The 24,091-nt window shown below is 50.8% G+C and overlaps 1 protein-coding gene across 3 annotated transcripts; it reads right to left on the bottom strand.

Annotated features, from left to right (window-relative positions):
* Window positions 1-188: 188 nt before the first annotated feature.
* On the bottom strand, window positions 189-23,795 carry SNAPC4 (small nuclear RNA activating complex polypeptide 4). 3 transcript variants are annotated; one of them, XM_061604041.1, is made up of 24 exons: window positions 23,421-23,795; window positions 22,784-22,930; window positions 21,270-21,307; window positions 19,264-19,431; window positions 18,016-18,141; window positions 17,469-17,547; window positions 17,132-17,213; window positions 16,499-16,603; window positions 16,301-16,373; window positions 15,975-16,139; window positions 14,928-15,075; window positions 13,288-13,394; window positions 12,878-12,972; window positions 11,345-11,439; window positions 10,829-10,914; window positions 9,729-10,157; window positions 8,891-8,983; window positions 7,897-8,125; window positions 6,684-6,754; window positions 5,097-5,204; window positions 4,096-4,120; window positions 1,953-3,754; window positions 1,018-1,155; window positions 189-622 (listed from the first exon to the last, which is right to left on the bottom strand). In XM_061604041.1, the coding sequence occupies exons 2-23, from the start codon at window positions 22,923-22,925 to the stop codon at window positions 1,063-1,065; spliced, it is 4,359 nt and encodes a 1,452-aa protein (XP_061460025.1). In that variant the 5' UTR covers window positions 22,926-22,930; window positions 23,421-23,795; the 3' UTR covers window positions 189-622; window positions 1,018-1,062. The 3 variants fall into 3 exon arrangements, with proteins under 3 accessions (XP_061460025.1, XP_061460027.1, XP_061460026.1); XM_061604043.1 differs by having other exon boundaries at window positions 21,270-21,304; XM_061604042.1 differs by having other exon boundaries at window positions 22,784-22,927.
* Between the last annotated feature and the right edge of the window lie 296 nt (window positions 23,796-24,091).

Genomic DNA, 24,091 nt, shown 5'->3' with positions numbered 1-24,091 from the left:
AAATTAAAAATGTATAGAATAAAAGTTGCTCTGACTCCTCTTCCCCCTGCTAATAGCAGTTCCATGGAACTACTCAGTTCTGCCTTGGCGCTGGAAATATGGCTGGCCTACAGTTTTACACACTGTTTGTAGCTTAAACATTGCCATTCACTTTTCCTAAAATGCGATGAGTAAGCAAAAGAGACAACTTTAAAGTGAAACATAAACATATTTATTACAAAATAAGAAAAAAAAACCAGAGAACTTTGAAAGAAATAAACAAAAATTCACTTACAACAGTGAATGTTCTGTTCCAAGCCAGTAAACAGTAAAATCTACAAATTGGCATATTATTCACTTTCTTTCTCACACACATGCGCTGGACCAGAGGGGTTCAACTGAGACAAGGTATGTTACAAAGATCATAAATAAATGTTTACTTCTTCATCCCCCAACTTCCTTTCAAGCACTTGGCTTTTATTCACACTGCTGTCAGAGGGGAGCAAATGAGAGTCCGATCGTGGGGTAAACTTCCTTCTTCATGATGTCCGTCCCAAACCGGCGAGGTTAAAGTATTGCTAGTAAGTTAGTGCAAAGAGGGCTCCACTCGTCCTGGGAGGTGCAGCTGATGTCTCAAGGGAGCCTGCGACAGAAGACCAAAGAATTACGACTCAGCTGCAGGGTGGCAAAATGGCCAGCAAAATGTCACACTTGGAATTATGTCAGAAGAAGTAAGATTGATGGAAAGGGACAAAGCTCTTTCTCCTTGCCCTTGGAGCGAGCAGGAGGGGGGGGGAGAGGTAACCCACTCAGGGTGCTCTCCTTCACTGATGAAGAAACACATGGGGCAGGCCGTAGCTCAGTGGTAGAGCTCTTCATGCAGAAGGTCCCAGTTCAATCCCAGCATTTCCAGGTAGGGCTGGGAACCTCCTGTAAGTCTGGGAGCTGCTGCCAGTCAGTGTAGGCAATACTGAGCCAGATGGACCAACTCAGTATAAGGCAGCTTCCTGCGCTGCATCGTGTTGACGTCGCTCTTACTCGGCTCAGCCAGAGAGAGGCCACAAGTCCAAGCGGCTGCTCCCGTCACCGCTGTCTCCTCCTCGTCTGGAGCCGGGAGCTTCTTCGGAACCCGAGAGCCCCAGACTGGTCCGAGCCTGTGCTGTCTGCGCCTGCCTCCTGCAAGTGAGAGAGAGGGACTCACAGGGTAAGGGGATAAGGCCACCGTCTGCCAGCCCCCCAGGCGGCGGGCCAGTTATCCCCCACGGACAAAGCAAAATGCCAACCATAAAACTAGGAAAGCCCCACTAACAAGGGGCGGGGGGGGGGGAAGAGGAGGAAGAAACTCCCAGATGCTTGAAACGAAACTAACTCCAGGCCTGGTGCGTTTTGGACCAAAGCCTTCCTTGGGAGCACTTTGTAACATGGGAATTCTCATCAAAAAGGACACTTGGAGTACATCTCATTTCAAGCAGCTGGGAGTTTCATCCTCTCTCCCCCCTCTGATGATTACTCAAGTGGCACACTTGCCAGATGGCCACTGGGGGCACGGGGCAAGGAAAGCAGAGTGCCAGCAGATTTCCAACAATATGCTTAAGGGGAAGCGGAAAAGATGCCCAGCCGTACAGCAGCTGCAGTTCCCAAAGTTCCTGGGAAACCACCCTGGGAATCGTAGCTCTGTGAGGGGAACAGAGGATCTCCTAGCAACGCTTGGCAGCCTTAAACTTCTTTGGGGCAAGAAGCCGTGGTGGTTTCAGTGGTACGATTGTCTTCTCGGTCACTAAAACAGACCTAGAAGCAGACCTCTGGGCTCTGGCACCCCACAGCTCCGCCTCCCTGGGTTCCTCTGCCCGCTCCTCTCAATACCACCGAATTCAAAGGGAGAACCTGAGCTCCAATGAGAGCGGGTGGGTGGGCAGCATCAGCAGGTTTCCCCGTGGAGCTCTGAGCTGCCTCCGCCAGCCCCAGCCATTTACCTCCTGCTCCGCAAGGGCATCAGCCGCCTCTCTGGGCTCCCTCGCAGCTGCTCCAGAGGGTTCTCTCCCAGCATCCCTGCCTTCCTCTTCCTCCTCCTCCTCCTCCTCTGATGATGATGATGGCGATGAGGAGGAAGAGTCTTCCCCGTAGCTGCTGCTTTCGCCCCACCGGCCACCGGAGAGCGTGGTTGTCACCCGGGACGGAGGCCGGGCTGCAAGGGCAGCTGGGAAGGTAAACGCTGCCAAGAACCTGCCTTTCAGGAGCTGGTAGGCAGGGTTGTCCTGGAGCCTCTCCCGCACCAGTCTCCTCAGGAGCGTGGCGTTCCAGTCTGGCCCAACAGGCTCCCCCTCCTGCCCTCCGGGGGTCACAAGGGTCGAAGCACTGCGCTCAAGAGCCTCCTTGTTCAGCAGCAGCACAGAGAGAGTTTTCAAGCTAGACAGGAAAGGGGGCAGGTCAGGCAGGCGGGTCCTTGGCGTGGCAGCCTGGCCCCCCGGCCCCCCCTTGGCCCACTCCCTCACCGCCGACACATCTTCTAGAGAGATGAGACTGTAGTCAGGGGAGACCTTCTCCTCCCGCAGCAGGGGAGGCAGTGGGGCAGTGTACACAGTGCGGGACTGGGTCCCTGGGCCAGCAGGGGGGTCCTTGACTACGCCCGGAGGGGCAGAGTGCAGGGCATGCCCCAAGGCCTGGCTCTGAAGGGGGGCCAGCTTCAAGAGCGCAGGAGGAGGGACGCCAGGCTGGGCACTCCCCAAGGAAATGGCAGGCAGCAGGGGGGGTGCCAGGGGGCAAGGAGCGGGCAGCAGGCTCAAGGCTGCAGGAGGGAGGGGAACAGAAGATGGAGCACTTGAGTTGCTTTGCCGAGAGCCCCCATTGTCATCCTGTGGGCTGCTGCAAGAGGAGCCTTGCAGTGGGGCTCCTGGGGGTGGGGTACTTGTCCCGGATGCCGCTGGAACCTTGTGGGAAGAAAGTGCCTTGGCAGCCTGGGCAGGATTTGGAGACGCTCCAGGGCTAACTGTGGGGGGTGGCGGCGGGGTCCCGTGATTGGGAATGCTGACAATTGTCATGGGAATCAGGCCCTGTGGGGTCAACACCCAGGTAATGGGGAGGATCTGCTTGGGAAGGGCACTGGGGCCAGGCTGGGAGGCTGCCACCACCATGGTGGGCACTGAACGGGCCAGGTTCTGCCGAGAGCCAAGGAGCCCCTGGGCACAGGAAGCTGGAGATGGGCCCGGAGCCTCCTTGATGATGGCCGGGCCCGGAGAGGCCGCTGGAGCGGGAGCTGCTGCTGCAGGCACTGGCAACGGAGGGGCAGCAGCGGCACTAGCCCCCCCTGTGACTTGACTGCCCTCCCTAGAGGAGTCCTCTCCTCCGCCGTTGGCCAGCGTCCGCATTTCCCGAGAGCGGCTTGCAGCCTCTTGCAGGGATGCCGTATGATCTCCCAGTGCTGGGGCCACGGAAACGGCGACAGGAGAGGGTTGGTACGGCACGGGCGACGCGTTGGGGTTGGGCAGCCCGCTTGCCGCCTGGGCGGCCACAGCCGTTTGCGGCTGCTGGATGATCACAGAAGGGGGCAGCAGCAGCCGCGGAGCCAAGAGGAGCCTCTTCTGCTCAGCCTTCTTGGCCTTCGCCTCCCGCAGCCGCTTCTCCCGCAGCAGCTCTGAGACGGTTTTGGGCTTGGGCGGCGGGCGAGGCGGCGAAAGGGCCCTCCGGGAAGAAGGAGGGACGGGTCCCTCTTTGGCTTTCAGAGGGATGAGCTTCTTGCCGGGAAGCAGACTGGCCATCTGGAAGACGCTGGGCTGGGCTGGGCAGAGGGAGAGGAAGAGGATTCAGCAAGGAGGGGAGCAACTGAGTTCAAGGGTGTGAGGGCACCTGAGTCAGCCTCTGTGCAGGGCAAACATCCCGAAATAAGTGCTGCTGTCCACGGCAGCCTTGGCACACCTGGTGCCCTGCAGGTGTCCTGGACTGCAACTCCCATCAGCCCCTGCCAGGGCAGCTGAGCAGACTGGCACATGGGCCCAGGCCAGGTGAAGCCAAGGGCTGGCAAGAGCAAAGGTGGGCCACGCTTCCCCACCCCCTGAACAGCACTGTGTGTAGATCGTCAGCCCCACAGCCACATCAGAAGCAACAGAGAGGGACAAATACCTTTCGCATCTTGGGCAGCAGAGGCCTACAAAAGGAGGAGAGGAATGAGTCACTTTGGGTGGCAGACAAAGTTGACCTACGCACACGCACGCACACACGCACACACACACACTCCTGCCCAGCCACCACTGCCATGGATCTGGCCCTCTAGGAGTCTCTGGACTTCCCATCACCCTTGGCCAGCACGGCCAAGGATGACGGGAGTTGTAGTCCAACGGCACAGGGAGGGGACCATGCTGGCTGTCTTTGGTCTGACTGCAAGCAGCTCTTGCGGGTCCCAGACGGAGTTCACATGATCCTTCAAAATTGGGGATGCCAAGAATTGACCCTGGGATCTGCTGCATGCAACGCACGTGCTCCACTGCCAAGCAATGTCCCCTCCCCTGGAGAGCGGCGTTCCATGCACTTGACCAGAGCAGCCTTCCCTCAGACGTTGCTGGACTTCAGCTCCCATCAAACCCAGCCAGGAGAGGCGCTGGTCAGGAATGATGGGAGTGGAAGTCCAACCCCTGAGAGCACCACGCTGGATGCCTGTGCCACCGAAAGCCAAAGCGTCTCATCGGAGGGGGAGCATCACAGGAATGTACTGCTGTATACCAAGTCAGACCCCTGCTCAGTACTGCCAACACTAACAGGCAGCAACACTTTGGGGTTCCAAAGAGGAGTCTTCCGCAGCCCTACCTGGACTGGTGACTGAACCTGGAACCTTCTGCATGCAAGGCAGAGGCTCCACCACTGAACTCTATCCAAGCTACAAGCGGTGGAACAGAGACCGAATGGAAAAAACCCCAAAATCTAACTGATGTAGCTCTATTTAAAAAAAGAGCAACCCTCAAGTTTCCAAGTCTCACGTCGGGAGAGGAATGCGCAGCTCCTGCTCAGCACCCAAAAGTGCCGTGTGCCCTGGCGCATGAATCCCAGCTGTCTAGTCACATTAAGGAGTTCTAGGCAACACTGCACGGTTTGGAAAAAAGGCATGACGAGAGGAGGAAGGGGCCCACCTGCTCCGTCCTTCCTGCACCCACGACGGCCGTCCTCAGGAGCTCTGCCTGCCGCGTCCTCCTCTTGTGGATGACTTTCATGCAGCCGTCAACATCGATACGTAGCAGCTGCAAGAAAAGGCGTGTCCTGCATTCAGTGTCAGGCCACGCAAACTCTGCGCCACAGAAAGGACAGACTTGAAACAAGCAAGAGCAGCCCACATGTGATGACAAGAACAGCGCAAGAGCAGCCCTGGAGCTGGTCAGGCCAAAGGCCCAGCTAGTCTAGTACCTTCACAGTGGCCAACCAGACACACCACGTGACCCTGGCCTTGAACACCTGAGATGCATATTTTTAGGACCCACCTTGCTTTTCTGATAGTAATTATTAAAAACGTTCTTAATGCTGTATTTTAAATGGCTGTAAATCACCCTGAGAGCTTAGGATGAAGGACAGCTGGTGATATATATTAAATAAATAAATACGATACAAATAATGCCTCTGGGAAGCTTGCAAGCAGGACCTGAGCACAACAGTAACTCTCCCCACTTGTGTCCCCAACAACTGGTATGAGAGGCATCCTGGCTCCAACGGCCATTGTGTCTAGTAGCCATTCATAGCTGTCTTATTCTTATTTATTAGGCTTGTTAGTCACTTGTTACCCAAAGGTCTCTCAAGAGACTTTCAACACATTAAATACATAAATATAAATATCCTCCATGCAATTGTCTTTCCCTTTTGAAGCCACCCCAAGAATCAAGTCCCACAGGTGCCAGGGCCACCAACATGAAGGTCTGATGTCAAGGGCCTTCCTTCCTTCCTTCCTTCCTTCCCTGCAAGCTCTCCAAGACAGATCTCAAAGGGCAGGGCCTATTGATGCAAGTGAGTGCAGGTGATCCTCTAAGCAATTCAGTCCCAAACCGTTCAGGTCTTTGAAGCTCATCACCAGCAGTTACACCACTGGACTATACAGGAGAGAAGCCCTATTGTTATTGGAACTTGTTGCTTTTACGTTATTGTTAGTTTTTATTGTTAGTCTCGTAATGTTTTGATGTTTACATGTTCTGTTTTGTACGTCGCTTAGAGTGGCTGACAAGTCAGCCAGATAAGCGACTGATGTCGAATAAATAAATAAATAAATAAAGTGGGAAACTTGGGAACTGCACAGGCAACAAGGCCAGCAGGCACCAAGACCTGGGGCGGCATGTGCCAACCATTCCTCAACAACCAATAACTGGGTGACTGCATTTTGCCAGCAGCAGAAGGTGGCAAGCATCCAAAAGCAAAAGGAGAAAAAAAGGGGGAACCCCAAAATGCTTGAAGAAAATGTTTATTTTAACAAAAACCCAACGCATATCGGCCACTCAGTAGTTTGGCCTTCGTCAGGGGATGAACTGGTCTACAATATTCTTTTCTAGCAAATCTGCTCAAAATGATAAATGACCACACCACACTTTGCAATTTGCTTGGTTGCAAGTCAAGAACGTCTGGGCTGACATGGCAATTATTATTCCCAAATAAAGGCATACTTTAAAACACAGGATTCGCTCTCCCAGGGTGGGGGAGGAGAACAGAGTGGCCACTGGGAGACACACAGACGCCCCTACCTGAATGAAGAGGGTGAACAGGGGGGTGCTTGTGAGGCGGGCAGTCTGCAGCTGCTTGAAGATGAATTCCGCTGGAAAAGGGGGAGAAAAAACAACAGAGTCCACCAAGACAGAACAAGAACGTTTTAGCCACAAATGTTTTGGACATGCTCTTCCCTCAATGCTCTGCTTCTCAACTCAAAAGCTCAATATTCTGTCCCTGGACATATAGGGCAGCCCCGGTCTGACACACACACACCTCTGTCTTCACAAATATTGTTACTGATATACAGGAGGGCTTGGAAGAGCATCGTGCATGGGAAGGGCTCCTCGGAGCAAAACTCCACCCCAAATCCCACTCCGAAGAAAACAAGATGCCGGGTGCCTCCGGGAATATCACGCAACGCAGCCAGGTTGTGAAGGTCTCCCTGAAGAGGGGGCCTAATCTAGCTGGTAAACAGTGGAGGCAAGTGGAGGGACGCCCTTAGGAGACTCCCAGTTTTCCCCGCCTGGAGGTGCCCTTGGGGATGGGCCCTTCTGCATGCCAAACACATCCTCTGCCACTGAGCTACAGACCTCCCTCAGTGGCCCTTCCCCTATAGGAAGCTGCCTCACCCCAAGTCAGACCACTGTGGCACTTGGCTCAGCACTACCTACGATGGGCTTCCAGGTCCGACTGGGAAGTCTTCCCCAGCCCTGCCTGGAGACACCACTGGGACCCAGCTGGGGACCTTCTGCATGCAGAGCAGGGGCTCTGCCACTGAGCGATGGCCCTGCCCCACGGTCCTGCATTCCAGGCTCGCTGTGGCTTAATTGTTACAATCTGAACTGAACTTGTAGCTAGACTGAACAGTTCTTGGTTTAACGCAGGTTGAAAAGCATCTGGAGCACTTTCTACGTGTGTAAGATTACGTTTTGATTCTGCAAGTACAGGACAGCCTAAAATAACCTCATCCCTTACAAGACAGTCTGCATCTGTGTTGGAATTGTTTTAAAGAGGTTTTCCAGAGATGTTTTTAGTGTTTTAACAATAGTTGCTTGCCGCCTGGTCTCTCTTTGGGAGGAAGGGCAGGATATGCATCTAAAGAATGAATGAATCGCCATCATTCATTTGCTCCCTAATTCAGAGGAAGAAGCGGCAGCAACGGCAGCAGAGGAGGAGGAGGAGGAGGAGGAGGAGGAGGAGCGTTGTGAAATGTGCTTGGAAGCAGCCAGGCTGGGCTGCAGGCGGGACCTTTGGTCTTGCGCGCAGCTTCCGTCTTGACGCGGAGAGCCCAGCCCTGCACCAGGCTCCCAGCCCAGGGGGTCACGGCCATCATCAGCCGCCGGCAAAGCGTTGTCTTCCACATCCCATCCTTCGTTCTCTTGCAGCGTGGCTGACCTTCGCCGCTTGCTGGCGCCAAGGACCTCCCGGGGAGCGTTTGTGAAGCGGAGGCAAAACGCTTCTTCCGCCAGATTTCTCGCTGCGGTGGGAGAGAAAATGGAGGGAGTGTATCCTGTCACCAGCCTCCAGCAGAAGGACGCCCCGTCTTCCTGAAGCCATTTAAGCCCAGAGCCCACTAGGAAACCCACCATACGTGGACTGGAATTCATGCCCTGGCCTTTGACACCTGGTATGTTTTAGGACCTGCCTTATTCTTTCATAGGAACATCAAGTGAGAGCATTGGTCCATCTAGCTCAGTATTCTCTACACTGACTGGTAGCCACTCTCCAGGCAGGGGGCCTTTCCCAGCCCAGCCTGGAGATGCCGCTGGGGACTGAACCTGGGACCTTCTGCATGCCAAGCAGCTGCTCTGCCACTGAGCCACGGCCCTCCCCTGTAATGTTTTAACATTGCATTTCTAAACTGTTGTAACCCACCCTGGGACCTCATGGTGAAGGGTGGGTAAGAAATCTATCAAACAGCAACAACCTTGGGACGGGTAACATTAAAAAATGAAAAAAACATTCCAATTAAGCAGTTTGCATTAAAAGCCTTATAAACACCTTTAAAACACACACGACAAGCCCTGCCTGACACTCACTCAATCCCGAAGCCCAAAAGCCAGTCTGAACTGAATGCCTCTAACCAGCAGCAGGCAGGGTGGAGAGATTCCACACTGAAAAGGGTGTGTGCATGTGTGAGAGAACAAATACCTGCTGCCCAACTGCTGCAAGTGACATTTATTTCCCCAATGCTAAGAGGGCCAAAAGGAGCTCTTTAAGGAGGAGGAGGGGGAGCACCTACGTTTCTCCTTTGCAGCGCGTAGCTGTTCCTCCTCAACACACATTTCACATAAGCCAAAGAAACCCTCCAAGAGTCCTTCGTCCTTCTGGGATTCTGCAGGCAGAAGAGAAGGAAGAGAAGACCTGTCAGCCAAGTAAGAGATTCTAATCCTAGGGAAGAAAGCACAGAATCTGGGAAGGAAGTTGGTGTCTAGCACAGGAATCGGATCAGCCTTGCAATCAGTCTGCCGAATACGAGAAGAGCCTGGCTGCTGGGTCAGGCCAGCAGGGCCCATCTAGTCCAGCATCCTGTTTTCACAGTGGCCATCCAAATGCTGCTGGGAAGTGGGCAAGAGGGCCCCAAGTGGCACAACAACTCTCCCTACGTGCGAGTCCCAGCAAGTGGCATTCAGAGGCCTACGACCTCCGAGAGCGGAGGGGGAACTCAGCCATGAGGGTCAGCAGCTTGTCCTCCAGGAATCTGGCTAATCCTCTTTCCAAGGCCATCACTGCCTCTTGTGAGAACAAATTTCAAAGTTACCAACTCATCAACTTGCAGTCATCAACCCAATCACAGACCTGCGTCTGCAAAATACTGATCTTAGGTCATTTGTGGGCCTGGAAGGCAAAAAAGGGAGCAGCTGGCAAAAGCTTTTCCCTCCTACCTAGTAGCCAAGAAGCCACTGGCATTTGCCACAGAAGAGAAGACCAGCTTAGTTACAGGCCTGGCTTAGATTCCACACAGAGGCAAGTTTTGGAAGGCGCTGCCTCCCTTTGCTCTCTGTGGAGCACGGCACAGACCTAGCCCAGGAGGGACGGCAGGACAGGGATTCCTGTGCTGGACAGATGAAAGCTCATACTTTTCTGCCTTCCTCCACCAACTGGTCCTTCGCTTCAATCCGGGCAGACGACGAGACGCTGGACTCTAAGCCAGCAGGAGGATCCACTGGAGCTTGAGGCTCTACTTTGTCCATCAGAGTGCCGGGGACTGGCCTCCGCTTTCGGTTCACATCAAAGCCCTTGGAAAGCAAAGTAACGGAGGCCAGCTGCTCCAGCTTGGCTTCCGACAGGTCTTTCCTCGTGGGGGCCCAGAGGTTGATGCTCGGCACTCTCCAGCGAGCGGCAGCTTTGGCCTTGCGGGCCTTGGATGCTGCTTCTTCTGCGATCTCCTCGTGCAGGTCCATCTCCAGGTCTGAATCTTCGCTGCTGGATGAGACGTCGAGGCTTGTCCTCTGGAGATGCTTCTGCTTCCGACGAAGGCTAGCCTGCCGCTGCTTCCTCCGATTCCTCTTTTAAAAAAATGGAAAAGAACACCACCACAAATTAATTGCAGGGGCAGCTGCAACGCCCGGTTCTCAGTTTTGGCTGCTTTTTATTCCAGGGGTCCCCAAATCCCCCCCCCACTTGAAAACTGCTGAAGGTCTTCGCAGACCACTTATTTTTCCTGCCTGTTGTGGCAATTGTAGTGTGCCCTGCTAAAGTCTGTATTTTAACTGCGGTTCGCTTCTTTTAGTTCCTATATACTGCATTTTATTGCACTACAATCTGAATTCCATATGACTCTGTAGAATTCAAACAGTTCAAGTGTTCTTCACAGACACACCACGGAGCACCTGAGCGAAGCCCACGGACCACTAGCAGCCAATGGCTAACAGTTTGAGTGCCCCTGCTGTAAACACAAGCACCACCATCTTTAAATAAAAGTGAGGAGCGAAGAAAGGGCAGGGAAAATCCCGTTTGGCCAAACAACCCGAGTGCCCCAAGGGACTCATGATATTTTGGCAACTACCCTAGGAAAGAAATGCAAGAAGACCACCAAGTCGCTCTTGCCCATAGCTAAGACCTCATTTCAAAACTGCAGGTCCACCTGGCACAGCCGAACCGGGCCCTGACCTTGACTGCGCTTGGGAGCCCTTCAAAGAGTGAAGAAGCCTGGACAGTGGCCAGGAGCTGCACTTACCCGATAGCCCACCAACACTTTCCACTTGCTGAGGCACTGAGTCCCTGAACGGTGGGGCAGCTCGGATGCTATTTTGGCCCAGTGGCCTAGAGAGAGAGCAAGAGAGCGCAGCTGCTGAACTGGCATTCCCCAGGCAGAGAACCCAGAGGGAGAAAGCGCCACCTGTGCTGCTGGAGCCTGCCCCTATGCCAAGGACCGGCAGCACCTGTGGGGGCCTCCACAAGATGTTGCGGGACTCCCACCAGCACCCTGGGCTGCCAGCCAGGACGCCTGCTGGGAGCTGGAACCAGCAACATCTGGAGAGCCACAGGACCGTCTCCAGCCCAGGAGGAGAGGCAAGGAGAGGAGGGGGACTCTCTCTGGAGGTTTCATGCTAGCAACAAAGGGGGGAAGAGGATTTCTTGGCTTGTCAGAAATCCCCTTCAATCCCACACCAGTGGAAAGGAGGGGAGGAGACCGGGGGCCACAGGGGAGTCCCTCCAAAGCTCCTGCCATAGCCGGGAGCAGCCGCCTTACCCACGCCGTATTTTTCTGTGAGCTCGATCAGCTTCTTTTCCTCCTCCTCGCTCCACTTGCCCTTCTTAATATCATAGTGGAGCGCGTGCAGATACCTGGAGGCAGGGAGGGGGGGAGAGGAAGAAAAAGGAGTTGCAGTGACAGACGTGCTCTGGGGAGCCCCTCCTTCATTATTCTCCCATGCAATTTTATCTCAAGTCAGTCAATACACACCAGCGCCTTCATGCCAGGTATGTGTATCTGCAAAGCTTCTCCCAGGCCATGAGAACGCAGAAAGGGCCCATCTGGACCAGCACCGTTCTCCCAGTGGCCAGCCAGATGCCTTTCCTAGGAAATCCGCAAGCAGGGCATGAGGGCAGCAGCAACTCTCCACACTTGTCCTTCCTGGCAACTGGTATTCAGGGTACAGAGCCTCCGGAAGGGGAGGAAGAGCATGTGGCACGCTTTCAGATCTGCTGGGCCGGGGGTGGCTTACCTGTGGCCCTCCAGACGCTGTGGACCTACAACACCCACCCTCTCCTAGGCAGATGCCACTGCACAGGGCTCCATCTTTCAGCCTGCAGCTGTATAAACCCACAACCCAGAGAGTAAGCCCCATTTAGCTGAATGAGACCTACTTCTGAGTAGTTCCACATCAGGTTGCCCTGTTAATGATGCCCGAGTGGCATCCGTCATGAGCATGGCCTCCTTGGGAGCTGCCCCAACAAGGTGGGATATTCTCTGCCAGGAAGAAACCTCCACTGGCTGCTTTCTAAAAGCTGGTAAGAAAAACTCTTCTGTTTTGGCTATACTTTTGAGGCTCTTTTCAATGAACTGCTAATCAGCCTAATTTCAATCATTTATCCTTCGTATTGGTATTACTTCTATTGGTTCAACGGTAACTAAGCCCAAACACATTACAATTAAATTGGGGAAAGGATCATAGCTGCCTGTTTAAATAAATCCCTTTACTGAGAACCACAAGGACTAGAGCCTTAGTCTCTGTTGGGGAAAGGGCTGTAGCTCAGGAGTAGAGAGTAGCTTCTTTGTGTGCAAAAGATCCCAGGTTCAGCCCGCAATGGCATCTCTAGGTAGGGCTGAGAATGTCTGCAGAGTCTGAAACCCTGGACAGCCACTGCCAGTCAGTGTATGCAATACTGAGCTAGATTGACCAGTGGCCTGACTCGGTATAAGGTAGCTTCCTATGTTCCTATGTATGTGTAAATGAAATAATTACATATTTACCACAAGTACCCTACACCTGCCCCCATTTCCATTGTGGTCTCCGCTGTGCCATGTTTCAGCATGGAGGAACAAGGGCCACGTGAAGCGCTGCGATTATTCGTGGTGCAAAATATATGTTAAAAATGGATGTATTATAATTAATTTATACTGAAAACCAGCAGTCTGTAAAGTGAATACTGAGCAGTAAGTTAAAAATAAACCAGAGACAGTCCTGGCCACGCAGAGCTCAGCCAGGCGCAGATGACCAGCCCTGAGCAAGCACAGCTTCACGAGCCATCATGAGCAGCAGTGGGACAAGAGAGGACTAACCTGTCTCGGCACTGGATGTCATTCCTGCCAGGCACCTCCGTCCGGATTTTATACCAGTCCCGCTCTCCATATTTGGCAACGGCCTTCAGCAGCAGCTAGGGGAGTGACACAAAAGCAGGTTCTTCACGTGAAGCTGCCACCACCATAGCTCAGTGAGAGAGCCCCTCTTTGCAAGCAGAAGGTCCCAGCGTGGCACCTCCAGGTACGGCTGGAAGAGAGCTGCTGCCAGTCAGTGTTGACTGTCCTGAGCTAGATGAACCCAATGGCTTGACTTGGTATAAGGCAGCATTCTCCATTAAGTTTACACTGCTATGACCAACGAAGCAACGCAACAAACGCTGTTCTGCTCCACCAGGTTAGGCTGACGCTGATCCCCCCTGCCCCCAACAGCACCAGGAAACAGCCCTTACAGCATCTTCCTCTGGAGTCCAGGCTCCTCGCTTCAAGCTGGGATCCACTCGCTTTGTCCACCTGTAGATCAGCTGGGCAGAGTCCCGCCCCTCCATGTAATAGGCAACTGTGGGTGGAAGGAGGTTTCAGCTTAGCTTTTTACGGCAGCAGAACCCTTTAGATATGCAGGATTATTATTATTATTATGCATATTTCTTACTTGCCCATTGCAATGAAGTCTCAGGAACTACCACTTCTATGCCCCGAGTTAGAACCAAGTTCAGCCAGGACCCAAGTAACAGCTGGAACCTTTGCCTGCAAGTGTCAACCAAGGCCACCAAAGAGTTTTTCCCATCTGGCTTTTTGAGATGAAATGCTGGACTGCAGAGGCCTTTGGTCTGATCCAGCACAGCAGCACTTTAGGTTCTCAAATGTGATGGTTCTCAATGTAAGCTACCCTTACACTGCATGTGGGAGAGGCAATGGGCTGTCTCAGGTGCAACACTAAACCATGGTTTGATGCTACATGAATAAACTTTGTGCTCTCATTTTCAATTTCTTCTGATTACTAAATCTGATTTGCAAACCCAGTTTATATTGAAATATAGTTTGTCACTAAATAAAAAAAAATTGAGAGAGTAAAGCAGAGCCTGCTAGGCTGGTAAGTGGGGCACCCTAGTGGGACTAATTGTTGCTGGTCCTGAAAGCACTGCACTGGCTGCCAATGAGCTACTGGACTCAATTCAAGGTGTTAGTGCTAGCATACAAACCCCTGAATGGGTGCTCAAAAGTAAGAGCACCTTCCCCAGTATCAACCATCTCAGTCCCTGCGGTTGACACATAAGGCCTTGCTGATGGTGCTGCTACTTGCTTGGCGTGCCTAGTTAGCGTTGACCTGTGACAGGGCCTTCTCAGTGGCCACTCCCCATTTGTGGAATGCCCTCCCCGATTAGGTGCATCTGTCTTCCTTAACTTTCAGGAATTTAAAAACCATTCCTACTTACCCAGGCATTTGATGGCTGAAAGACACTGTTTTTTGTAATCCTGAAAGCACTGGATTTGGAATGTTTTTAATTATGAAGTATTTGCCATCCTGGCTCCTCTGGGATATCAGTTGAATAAATAATGTGAAGGGGGAAGCCGGAGGAAAGAGGGAGCTCAATAAGCATGGGATTTGCTCCAACAGTGCCAAACTAACCTGAAGAATTCAGGAAGCCCAGAGAGTGAGGAGGAAGGTCAAGAGCGGCCAGTCACACACAATTGACATCTCAGAGTTTAGCCCAGACGTAAACAAGAAAAAGCATCAGGCAAAAGCGCAGAGGGTCACATTAAGAAGTTGGACTCAAGTAGCCGAGTCTGGGTGACTCCAGCAAGTGAGAAAGATCAACACAGCAAACAACGCAACAGCCACCCCACCCCACCCCCTCTCAGAATCGCTCACTTTCCCAGAACGACTTGGAAGTAAAAGAAATCCTGAGGTTAGGATAAGAGAGACCTAGTGTCTTCCACAAGCAGCAAAACACAATGTTTTTACAGCTGGGAGACTGACTCAGATCTTGTAGGTTTGACATGGAAGGCTATGAAAGGCGGTCAAGGAGGCAGGATCCTGTAATCGTGGAGGGGTGCAGTGGGGAAACTCTTTCCCACTGAGATGGCTTACTTTTGCAGTACGGAATGTGCTTCCCAACCCTCATTTCCTGGACAAGGTGCAAGAGCATCTGGTCCTCTTCTGGGCTCCACTCACTCCTCTTGAAGTCTTTGTTGAAGGCCTGGAACTTCTGCAGGCACTGGAAGGCTGTGCGCTGAGTCTGGCAAGGAAACGGAAAGCAAGGGTGGCTGGGAAGAGGAGCAGCAGAGGCCACTCTTCGAACTCCACGAATTTTGAGGGGCCTTTAGGGGGAAAAGGGGGTTGGTGCAAAACACATGGGACAAGAGGGTTGCATGAATACAGACTGAGCACCACGGTAGCCCCTGTGGACTATTCTGCTGGCGGAATGCCCTTGTGGACTATTCTGCTGGTGGAATGCCCTTGTGGACTATTCTGCTGGTGGAATGCCCTCCGCTCCACTATCTGCCAGGCTCCAACCTGGTTTTCATTTTGGCCCCAGGTTAAACAGAAGCAGGTTGTTTACTCAAGCTTTTAGCAACTGTTGATCTCACTGCTTACTTAATTTCTAATGGCCATTGATTTTGCTTTAAGATTAATAGTTTTCTTCCACTAATCTACTACCAATCTGTAACTGGATTTATTGTTTAATGATTGATGCTCCACGCTCTGAAATCTTCAGGTAGGATCCGGGCTATAAATATTTTAACAATAAATTAGAATTAAAACTAATTTAAGACTTTGGAGCCGAAGTTTCCCAGAGCTGAAGTGCCTGACAAAAGCAGAGTTGCAGAATTGGGACTGGTGGTGAGGAAGGGCGAGCTATGGCTCCGTGGCAGGACACTTGCTTGGCACGCTGAAGGTCCCAAATTCAGTCCCCGGCATTTCCAGGTAGATCTGGGAATTCCCCCTGCCTGAAACCCTGGACAGCCGCTGCCAGTTAGTGCCGACAGTGCTTAGTGGACCCAGCTGTCTGATTAGGTATAAGGCAGCTTTCTCTACCCCACTCGGGCTTTTTGAGAAAGAAAGCTAATGCCCACACTGTGGTGATGGGTCACTCCAGGTCACCCTCTGGCTAAGAGCCCGATCCATGGGCCTTACCCCCAACTCCTGGGAGATCCCTTCCCAGTCCTGGCAGTGGTGCCTGGCCGCAATTTCCTTCAGCTTCTCAATCTCCTCCTCGCTCCACTCCTTCTTGTTGATGCTGGGGTGTTCATAATTCTGCCAGTATTTCCTCAGCTCTTTTGCACTGCGTGTTCCTTCGAACTAGAGAGACATGACAACGAAGGATGAGGTTTAAGCTCACTTCACCACCAGGAATACAAAGCTGCTGGCAACAGGGTAACAGGGCAACCACCCCACCCTCCCTCCGCTCTTGCCCCATCACAGGCAATGAAGGGGAGGCCCCCATCTTCAGAACGACTCACGTGGATGTTGGCAATCTTCTCCCAGTCACGCTCTTCGAGCCTGTTTCCCAGCAAAGATTCCTCCGGCAGGAGGCTAGACCCCGTCAGAGACAGAAAGTGCCCTTAGAGAGAAACCAGCACCCAAGGGCTCAAGGGCAGCTGCACTGCTCTCTCTAAGCACTGCAAAAGCGAGCCTTGAAACGCTGGTTGGCTTCTTACTTGATATCATTTATTTCACGTGTTGTTTCCTGGATCTGCTTTGACAGAATCTGCCTTCCCATCACATCCTTGCATTTCTCCCGTTTCTCATTTAGATAGTCAAGCCTAGTGAGAAAATTCCAAAACATTTGAGACACACGCACACATTAGAGGGATGTGAAGAGCAGATCAGAAATAACTGTAGAAAATCTGAATGCCAAGTTATTTGCATCTCCCAGTCACACCCTGGAGCTCACCTCAAGAGCTACAAATATACAGTTTTTGCTTGTGCACAACCCTCCTCTAAGCAGCACCTTCCAGCATAGGGAAGATTTACCTAGTCTTAAAAGCTGGCTTTCTCTGCAGGCATAAAGAACTGAGCCTCAGGCCCAAGGCACTCTGAACCACCATGAGGGAGAGAGGCAAATGCGCAGCCCTGCTGCTTTTGAAGTATGAGGAAAGGTGTGGTGTAAGCACTTTTAAACAAATACATAGAATTTAAGAGGCAAGGAGGCTGTGGGAAGGCCGCTCTCTGCCAGAGGCCTGCTTGGAGATCAGGGCCTGCAGCCAGGGCAGAGAGTTCTCAGCTGGATAGGCACGCTGCTCCCTCTCCTTCGGTAAAATGGCATTTTTGGCAGGCTCTTCTGTACTTACTTCAGTAGCTTTGGCTGAAGCAGGCGCTGCAAGCGATCACTCACCACAGACTGATGGAGCAGCAACTTCTCCCGGCTTTTCCCTATGGAATACGGAGAGGGTTGGGGTAGGGCTGGTGGTTACAGAAGTCATACAGCCAAATGTTGTTTCCTGATGGACAAACCCCAATGGTCGCCATTTACTCCCAGGGCCCTTAAGGAAAGGCCTCTGTTGGGAAAAGGGAAGACAGACAGAGCCTGGAAGCTGCACGAAGCCAGCCCACGCCACCATCCAGCAGTTTGACTGGTTCAAACCTAAAATATATACACTACAAGTATAACAACCAAATCCCTCTTACATTTTATAGTGATCAGCTCCTCAAAAGACTTTATGCCTTGCATTGTCTTCTCTCTGGTGTCGCTGTTGGCTGGAGGGCCCTGGGCGGGGGCGGAGTGAAATGGAGGTGGGGGGAGAGAATGCAAGAGACAACTTAGTTCCACCCTAGTTCTCAATCTCTGTTACAAGACAAGCCCCACGAGTGGTTTTTTAAAATGCATCCATTTGCATGGACCAGGAGGCGCTAATCTGTGGCCTCCTCAATGTTGCTGTACGACAGTTCCCATCAGCCCCAGCCAGCGTGGCCAAGGGCAGGGGAGGTGGGGCGTGGCACCCAGCAACAACTGGAAAGCTGCAGGTTAGCCACTCCTCTCAGTAGTTCCCAACCACAAACAAGTCCAGGCCACAAACAAAGAATATTGTCAGCTTCAACGTGGAAGGAACTTGCCCTCCGCCTGAATTTGTTCTCATCTTGGCACAAAGCAAGAGGGGGGGGTGGAATTCAGGGAAGGAAAGGAGAGGGGGGTTACCCACCTCTTCACCCAGGCAGAATAGCAACATATACTTACAACCCCTGATGTTTTATCCTTAAAGTATGGCTTCATAAAATGGCCCAGAAACATATTTGCCGGCAAGGATTTACTGTCGCTTGATTTAGTGCTTCTTGTTCCAGTAAGTTCCCAGGTGAGTTTTTCCTGCAAGACATTGGGGGGGGGGAGGAAGAGAGAGAGAACTAGATTTGCAGAAACTTCTCAGCATATTCAACAGGCTCAACACAGAATCACAGGACTGGAAGATCACCGGCCCTGCTGTGTCCCCGGCAACAATTCTGCCACCACTGTTGGAGGCAACATGCGTCTTAATAACCAGCTGGTGGGGACCACAAGTTGCTGTTAGGCTCAGACTTCCCATAAAGGGCATCTGGTTGGCCACTGTGAGAAGAGGATGCTGAACTAAATGGGCCCCCTTTGGCCTGATCCAGCAGCCAGGCTCACTTTATGATCTTAATTATCCACAGATTTGACCCACAGGACATAGTATGTTATACCAAAACAGATTGCTCTGAACAACCCCCCTAAGCTGTAATTATTCCTAAATGGCCTGTCAACTTTTAGGGGCAAGCTGCACCTTTCTACAATTGCACCCCACAAAATGCTAGGAAAAGGGGGGCTGGGAAAATGGCCAATTGGCAAACCACTAGGTGAGTGATGCCTGCAGCTGGAGGGCCAAAAGCTGCCCACTGTAGGTTTATGCAGCTTAGCAGGTGGGCCCTCTGCACTTAAAGAACAGGTGCAAATTTACAAGGTGGAGGCTGTAAACCAGCCCTTTCAATGCAGTTTCCTGTTTCCAATTAATGTTTGCAAGTCTGAAAACAGTTCAAGGACCAAAACCGTGAAAATCTTAAGTGTCGTTTTCTAGCTTTTAAAAAGCAAAGTCAAAATCCCAGGTCACGATATCTGGGATCCCAAAATTCAAGTTTACAGCAATGACAGATAGGGATCGCATTTTAAAACAAGAATGTGGACCTTCACTTATGACCATGGTCAATAACCATAATACTTTCTACAGGAGTCATCACCCCCACTGCCAGAATCCCTTTCTAGAGTTACTGAAAATAGCAAAAGATTAATCCGGTATTTCCACCCCCTCCCCAACCACACACTCCCTGCATGGAATATTGGGATTCAACACATGTCAACGGGGGCATTCAAGCATTGCTTTCCACAGCCCAACACCGGACACCCCCAGAGAACGCTGGAACATTCCAGACCTTTCCTGAAGTATCCCCCCCCCACAAACACACACAAGTCACTCACCTGCTGCTCTCGGTTTTGGGCAAGCAAAAGGTTGATCTCCTCAATCTTCTCCTGAATGACCTCCTGATAGACCAGGTTCATGTGCAGGCAGGTCTCTGGGGTCTGAGGGAGACTAACATCCACTTCGCCTTCCCCATCGACAGGTTCACTCCCACCTGGGTCCACCTCCTGATCCATCAGGAGAAAAGGAAGAGTTGAACAGACTGCCGGAAAAGAGATTTGATGGAAGGCAGGGACTGCACACTCATGTAGCTGGACAGTCAAGGGTGTTGTGTTGGAGGATGCTTCCAGCCCACACCCGTCCCCAAACTGGCCTCTCTTTTCCCCTGCAACTCCAAATTTCTCCTTTCCTGGGATGCCTCTGCCAAAACAAACCCTACGTATAAGAAGCTGCATTTGATCTCCTGGCAACAGCAGCCATCATGCTTCCTCAGTGGGACAAATGGGGAGCAGGGCTCATCCCATCACCTTTGCCGGAAGACCAGCTCCATCAGGCACCTCCGAACCCCTGAACTGTTTCTCTGCCAGGTAGTCATGGTAAGAATGACTGTCTCAGAATGGCTGCCTGAGATTGCTTTTTTCCTTTTCCCTCCCTTTCTCTTTTTCCTTGTGTGTGATTTCTTTAAGATTGCAATCCTGTCTTGTCTTAACTAATCATATGTAAGCCACGCTGGGAGCCTTTCTGGATGAAAAGCGGCTAAAATGCTCTGAATAAATAAATCTCCATGTCTTGTGACCCTCGCTCCTCCTATGCTGCTCTTTACATTTGCTTCTCCCTGCCACCTGTGTTCTCTCCTCCACCGTTGAAATGTAAATTACACACTCCTTGGAGAAAAGACCTGCTCTATTCTTGGTTACGTACTCTGCAAGGTACTTCATATTTATTAATGTTATTAATGTATTTGCATCCCACTCTTCAGCCAAAAAGGCTCAGAGTAGTTTACATATAATCAGTTAAAACAAAACATTCCTGCAGCCTAACAATTGTCCCTACATGGAAATTTATTGTTTTTATTATTTATTTAAAACATTTCTATGCTGCTCTATCTTCGAAGAAGCTCAGAGCGGCGAACAATTCCGTGATAAAAAATACAATGTAAAAACAACAGTAGCAGCTAAGAATACCCATTTAAAACAACGTTAGATAGTAAGCCCTATACAATAAAATGATCCTAATCATGAAAACGGACTGCCTTCAAGTTGATCCCGACTTACGGCGACCCTACAAAAAGGGTTTTCTTGGTAAGTGGTATTCAGAGGGGGGTTCCCATTGCCTTCCTCTGAGGCTGAGAGGCAGTGACCGGCCCAAGGTCACCCAGGGAGCTTCATGGTGGTGTGGGGGCTCAAACCCTGGTCTCCCAGGTCGTAGTCCAACACCTTAACCACTATGCCACACTGGCTCTCTGTCCCTACATAGTGTAAGTAATAAATAATACCCTTTACTCATGGAACACAAGGAATCAAGCCAGTGCTTTGTTATTTAATTCTCTTTGTGAGACTGAGATCCAATTCACACCGCACATTTTTCTCCTTGCAGGAATGATCCCATGAGTAGAAAAGTTAACAAATGCACTGGATCCAAGCAAAGTCACATCAGGGAGTTTAAACCCCCCAAATTAACAGAAGACCAAGACACACTTAGCAACAGCTTAGAAGGGCAGCAAACGTCTACAAAGAAGGTGCAACTCCTTTCTCACCCTGCACAGATACTAATTATTAAACAGAAAGAGAGCGTATAACATACAGTCAGGGCCCGCTTTTCAGCGGCCCATTAATACGGCAGCTAAAATTAGAGTAAGGCCCCACTCATACAGCGCTTGTTCCACTTCTATGGCGTTTTTCGGGCATTGGGCACCATTTTATTGAAGGCATTCTGCTTTTTGGCAGGTTTCGCTTTTAGGCAGGGGCCTGGAACGTAACCCATCGTATGAGTGGGGCCCTACTGCATATAATTTCTGTTCCTCCAGAACCTCTAAAATAGCAGGATATGATTTGAACTTATTTACCATGTTGACTTCAGTATCAGAATCATCATCAAGGTCTTCTGAAAGAAAAGAAAATATCAGACAGATTACAGATAGAGAAATCAAGAATTTCAAACGGTCATAGATATGAGTAAACCTAACTGTGACTCCATCACTGTGTGGCAGTTAAGAAAATAACCAGAGCAGGAAGCACTTAGGTCAAGTCACAGCACGCTGGATAGCCTTAGAAAAGCTACTATGTGCAGGAAAAGGAGAATTAATAGTACCCTAGCCTATAGGGTTGTTGGAAGGATTAATCCCATGACCTAACAGTAAATCACTTATATGTTTAAAACCATGTTGTTGTTGTTGTTATGTGCCTTCAAGTTGATTTCAACTAATGGTGACCCTCTGAATCAGCGACCTCTAGTAGCATCTGTCATGAACCACCCTGTTCAGATCTTGTAAGTTCAGGTCTGTGGCTTCCTTTACGGAATCAATCCATCTCCTGTTTGGTCTTCCTCTTTTTGTACTCCCTTCTGAACTTTAAAGTTACATAAATCTTCTGTTGTCATTACTTTAGTCTTCTTGAAGTTCAGCTGTAGTCCTGCTTCTGTGCTTTCCTCTTTAACTTTCAACAACATTCTTTTCAAATCATTACTGGTTTCTGCTAGTATTATGGTATCATCTGCATATCTTAAATTACTGATATTTCTCCCTCCAATTTTCACACCTCCTTCGTCTTGGTCCAATCCCACTTTCCATATGATATGTTCAGCATATAGATTAAACAAGTAGGGTGATAAAATACACCCGTCTCACACCCTTTCCGATGGGGAACCAATCAGTTTCTCCATATTCTGTCCTTACAGTAGCTTCTTGTCCAGAGTATAGGTTGCACATCAGGACAATCAGATGCTGTGGCACCCCCATGTCTTTTAAAGCATTCCATAGTTTTCCATGATCTACACAATCAAAAGCTTTGCTGTAATCTATAAAGCACAGGCCGATTTCCTTCTGATAATGGCCCGTTCCATTATCCAACATATGTTTGCAATATCATCTCTGGTGCCTCTTCCCTTTCTAAATCCAGCTTGGATTGCTGGCTTTTCTTGCTCCATATATGGAAAGAACCTTTGTTGTAGAAGTTTAAAACCATAGATCAGCATAAATAAGATGCATCTGAGTACTTAGGAAAATTACTAGATGAAGTACTTAGGATACTGATAGGAAACTGCCTTATACCAAATCAGACCATTGGACCATCTAAGCTCAGTACTGTCATCACTGACTGGCAGTTCTCCAGGGTTTCAGGTGAGGGGCATTCTCAGCCCTATGTGGAGATGTCAGGATATGAACCAGGGTCTATCTGCATGTTAATGAATGGGTTTATGATGAATGGCTGCAATGATATTCAAGCCCGCGAGTCTCCGGATCTATTTGTGTGAATCTTTAGCCCACCAAATCTCTAAGGCAAGTTACAATTAATTTAGAGACTAAAAGGTATGACAAATTTAAAAGCACATGACACTGGAAATACTCAGCCACTATTGCACCTTCATCATCAGAACCTGACTCTAGGCTGGAGCCCGATACTTCAGCCTCAACACTTGGCGCATTTGGGTCCAGACTCCTCTCCAGCTCTTCAATCTCCCGCCGGATTTTTTCCCGTTCCGCATCTATATCCATTGCTGACATGTCTGCTACCAATAAAAGACACAGGGAAAAAGTGGTATGAAGAAAATGTTGGATTCACAAGAGGAAATCTGACCATACCAAGGCCCTAGTGCACATTAACCTGCACCAGAAAATAATTTTCACATCAAATCAAACTGCTACCGAGTTCCTGGTTTTTAAGGCATATAACAGAGAGCCATGAGAACAGGAAGCCTGAGATCTTTTCTGTGTAAATCAAACATACATTCTGCACCAGGTGTGGGAAACCTTTGGCCCTGCAGATGTTGCTGAACTACAACCCCCACCAGCCACAGGAACCATAGCCAATTCTATACCAAGTTCCAGCGCTATCCCCATGAAAATATAACAGCCGCCCATGCACTTTTGCTTTGCCTATTTGAACAGGCTGAGAACAAACAGGCTGATGGATGGGTCTTAGCTGCAATAGGAGGCAACCTACCACCGCATAAGCTACGACTGCTGCCTGCACCGCCACCACCTTCATACTCTACTCACCACTTTCTCATAAGCATCTGGCTGCCGTCAGAAACAAAAGGCTGCACTTGAAGGGGGAGCTGAAGAGAGTAAGGCTTGGCCACTGTATAAGCGAACTAATTTTTTAGAAAGTCAATAGAACTAGGCAAGGTTCTAGTCCACAGTGAGGTTTTGGCCGCCTAAGGACGCCTAGTTCCCCTCGTCGCCGAAGGTGCCCTCCCTGGGCGCGCAGGAGACGCTCTGCCTAGCCATAAGCTGACCCGCGAAGCTAGCTCAGTCGCCGAAAGGCCTACACGCCCACCGAAAGGCTGCCTTGGAGCAGGGGAGCCTACAAAGCGCAGCACCAGGAAGTTACGTCACGCGCCGGTCCTCCGCCTCGCCCCCGCCGCCTAGCAACGGCTAGCAAATGCCCCGCCCCCTCTTCCCGCTCGAGGGCCCGCCGACCTAGTAAGGGCCAAGCGAGAAGGAACGGCCCACGTGCTCAGCGCCTCCCAATGAGAAAATGAGCGAAGGTTCGCGGGTGGGACCACTGTCACGTGACTCAAACGCCCCAAAGCACTCGCGAACTTCTCCAAAGCGGAATGAGACATGGAGGCGCATGCGCAGTGGCGTCAGCGAGGGTCTGCGCTTAAAGGGCTACTGCGCCTACAGCCCAGTCTTATAATTCGTAACTGTTTTTTTAATAATTAACA

This window comes from Rhineura floridana, chromosome 20 (genome assembly GCF_030035675.1).
Source record: "Rhineura floridana isolate rRhiFlo1 chromosome 20, rRhiFlo1.hap2, whole genome shotgun sequence".
Lineage (NCBI taxonomy): Eukaryota > Metazoa > Chordata > Lepidosauria > Squamata > Rhineuridae > Rhineura > Rhineura floridana.
Note: the sequence above shows the minus strand (reverse complement) of the source record. Positions and strands in the feature narration are given on the sequence as shown.

Coding starts and splice junctions, on each gene's coding strand:
- SNAPC4 (XM_061604041.1), bottom strand. CDS start 22,925: ATGTCAGCAATGGATATAGATGCGGAACGGGAAAAAATCCGGCGGGAG. Junction 21,308..22,783: donor GTCAGGTTCTGATGATGAAG/GTGCAATAGTGG, acceptor CTTTTCTTTCAG/AAGACCTTGATGATGATTCT. Junction 10,158..10,828: donor AAGTGTTGGTGGGCTATCGG/GTAAGTGCAGCT, acceptor TTTTTTTAAAAG/AGGAATCGGAGGAAGCAGCG.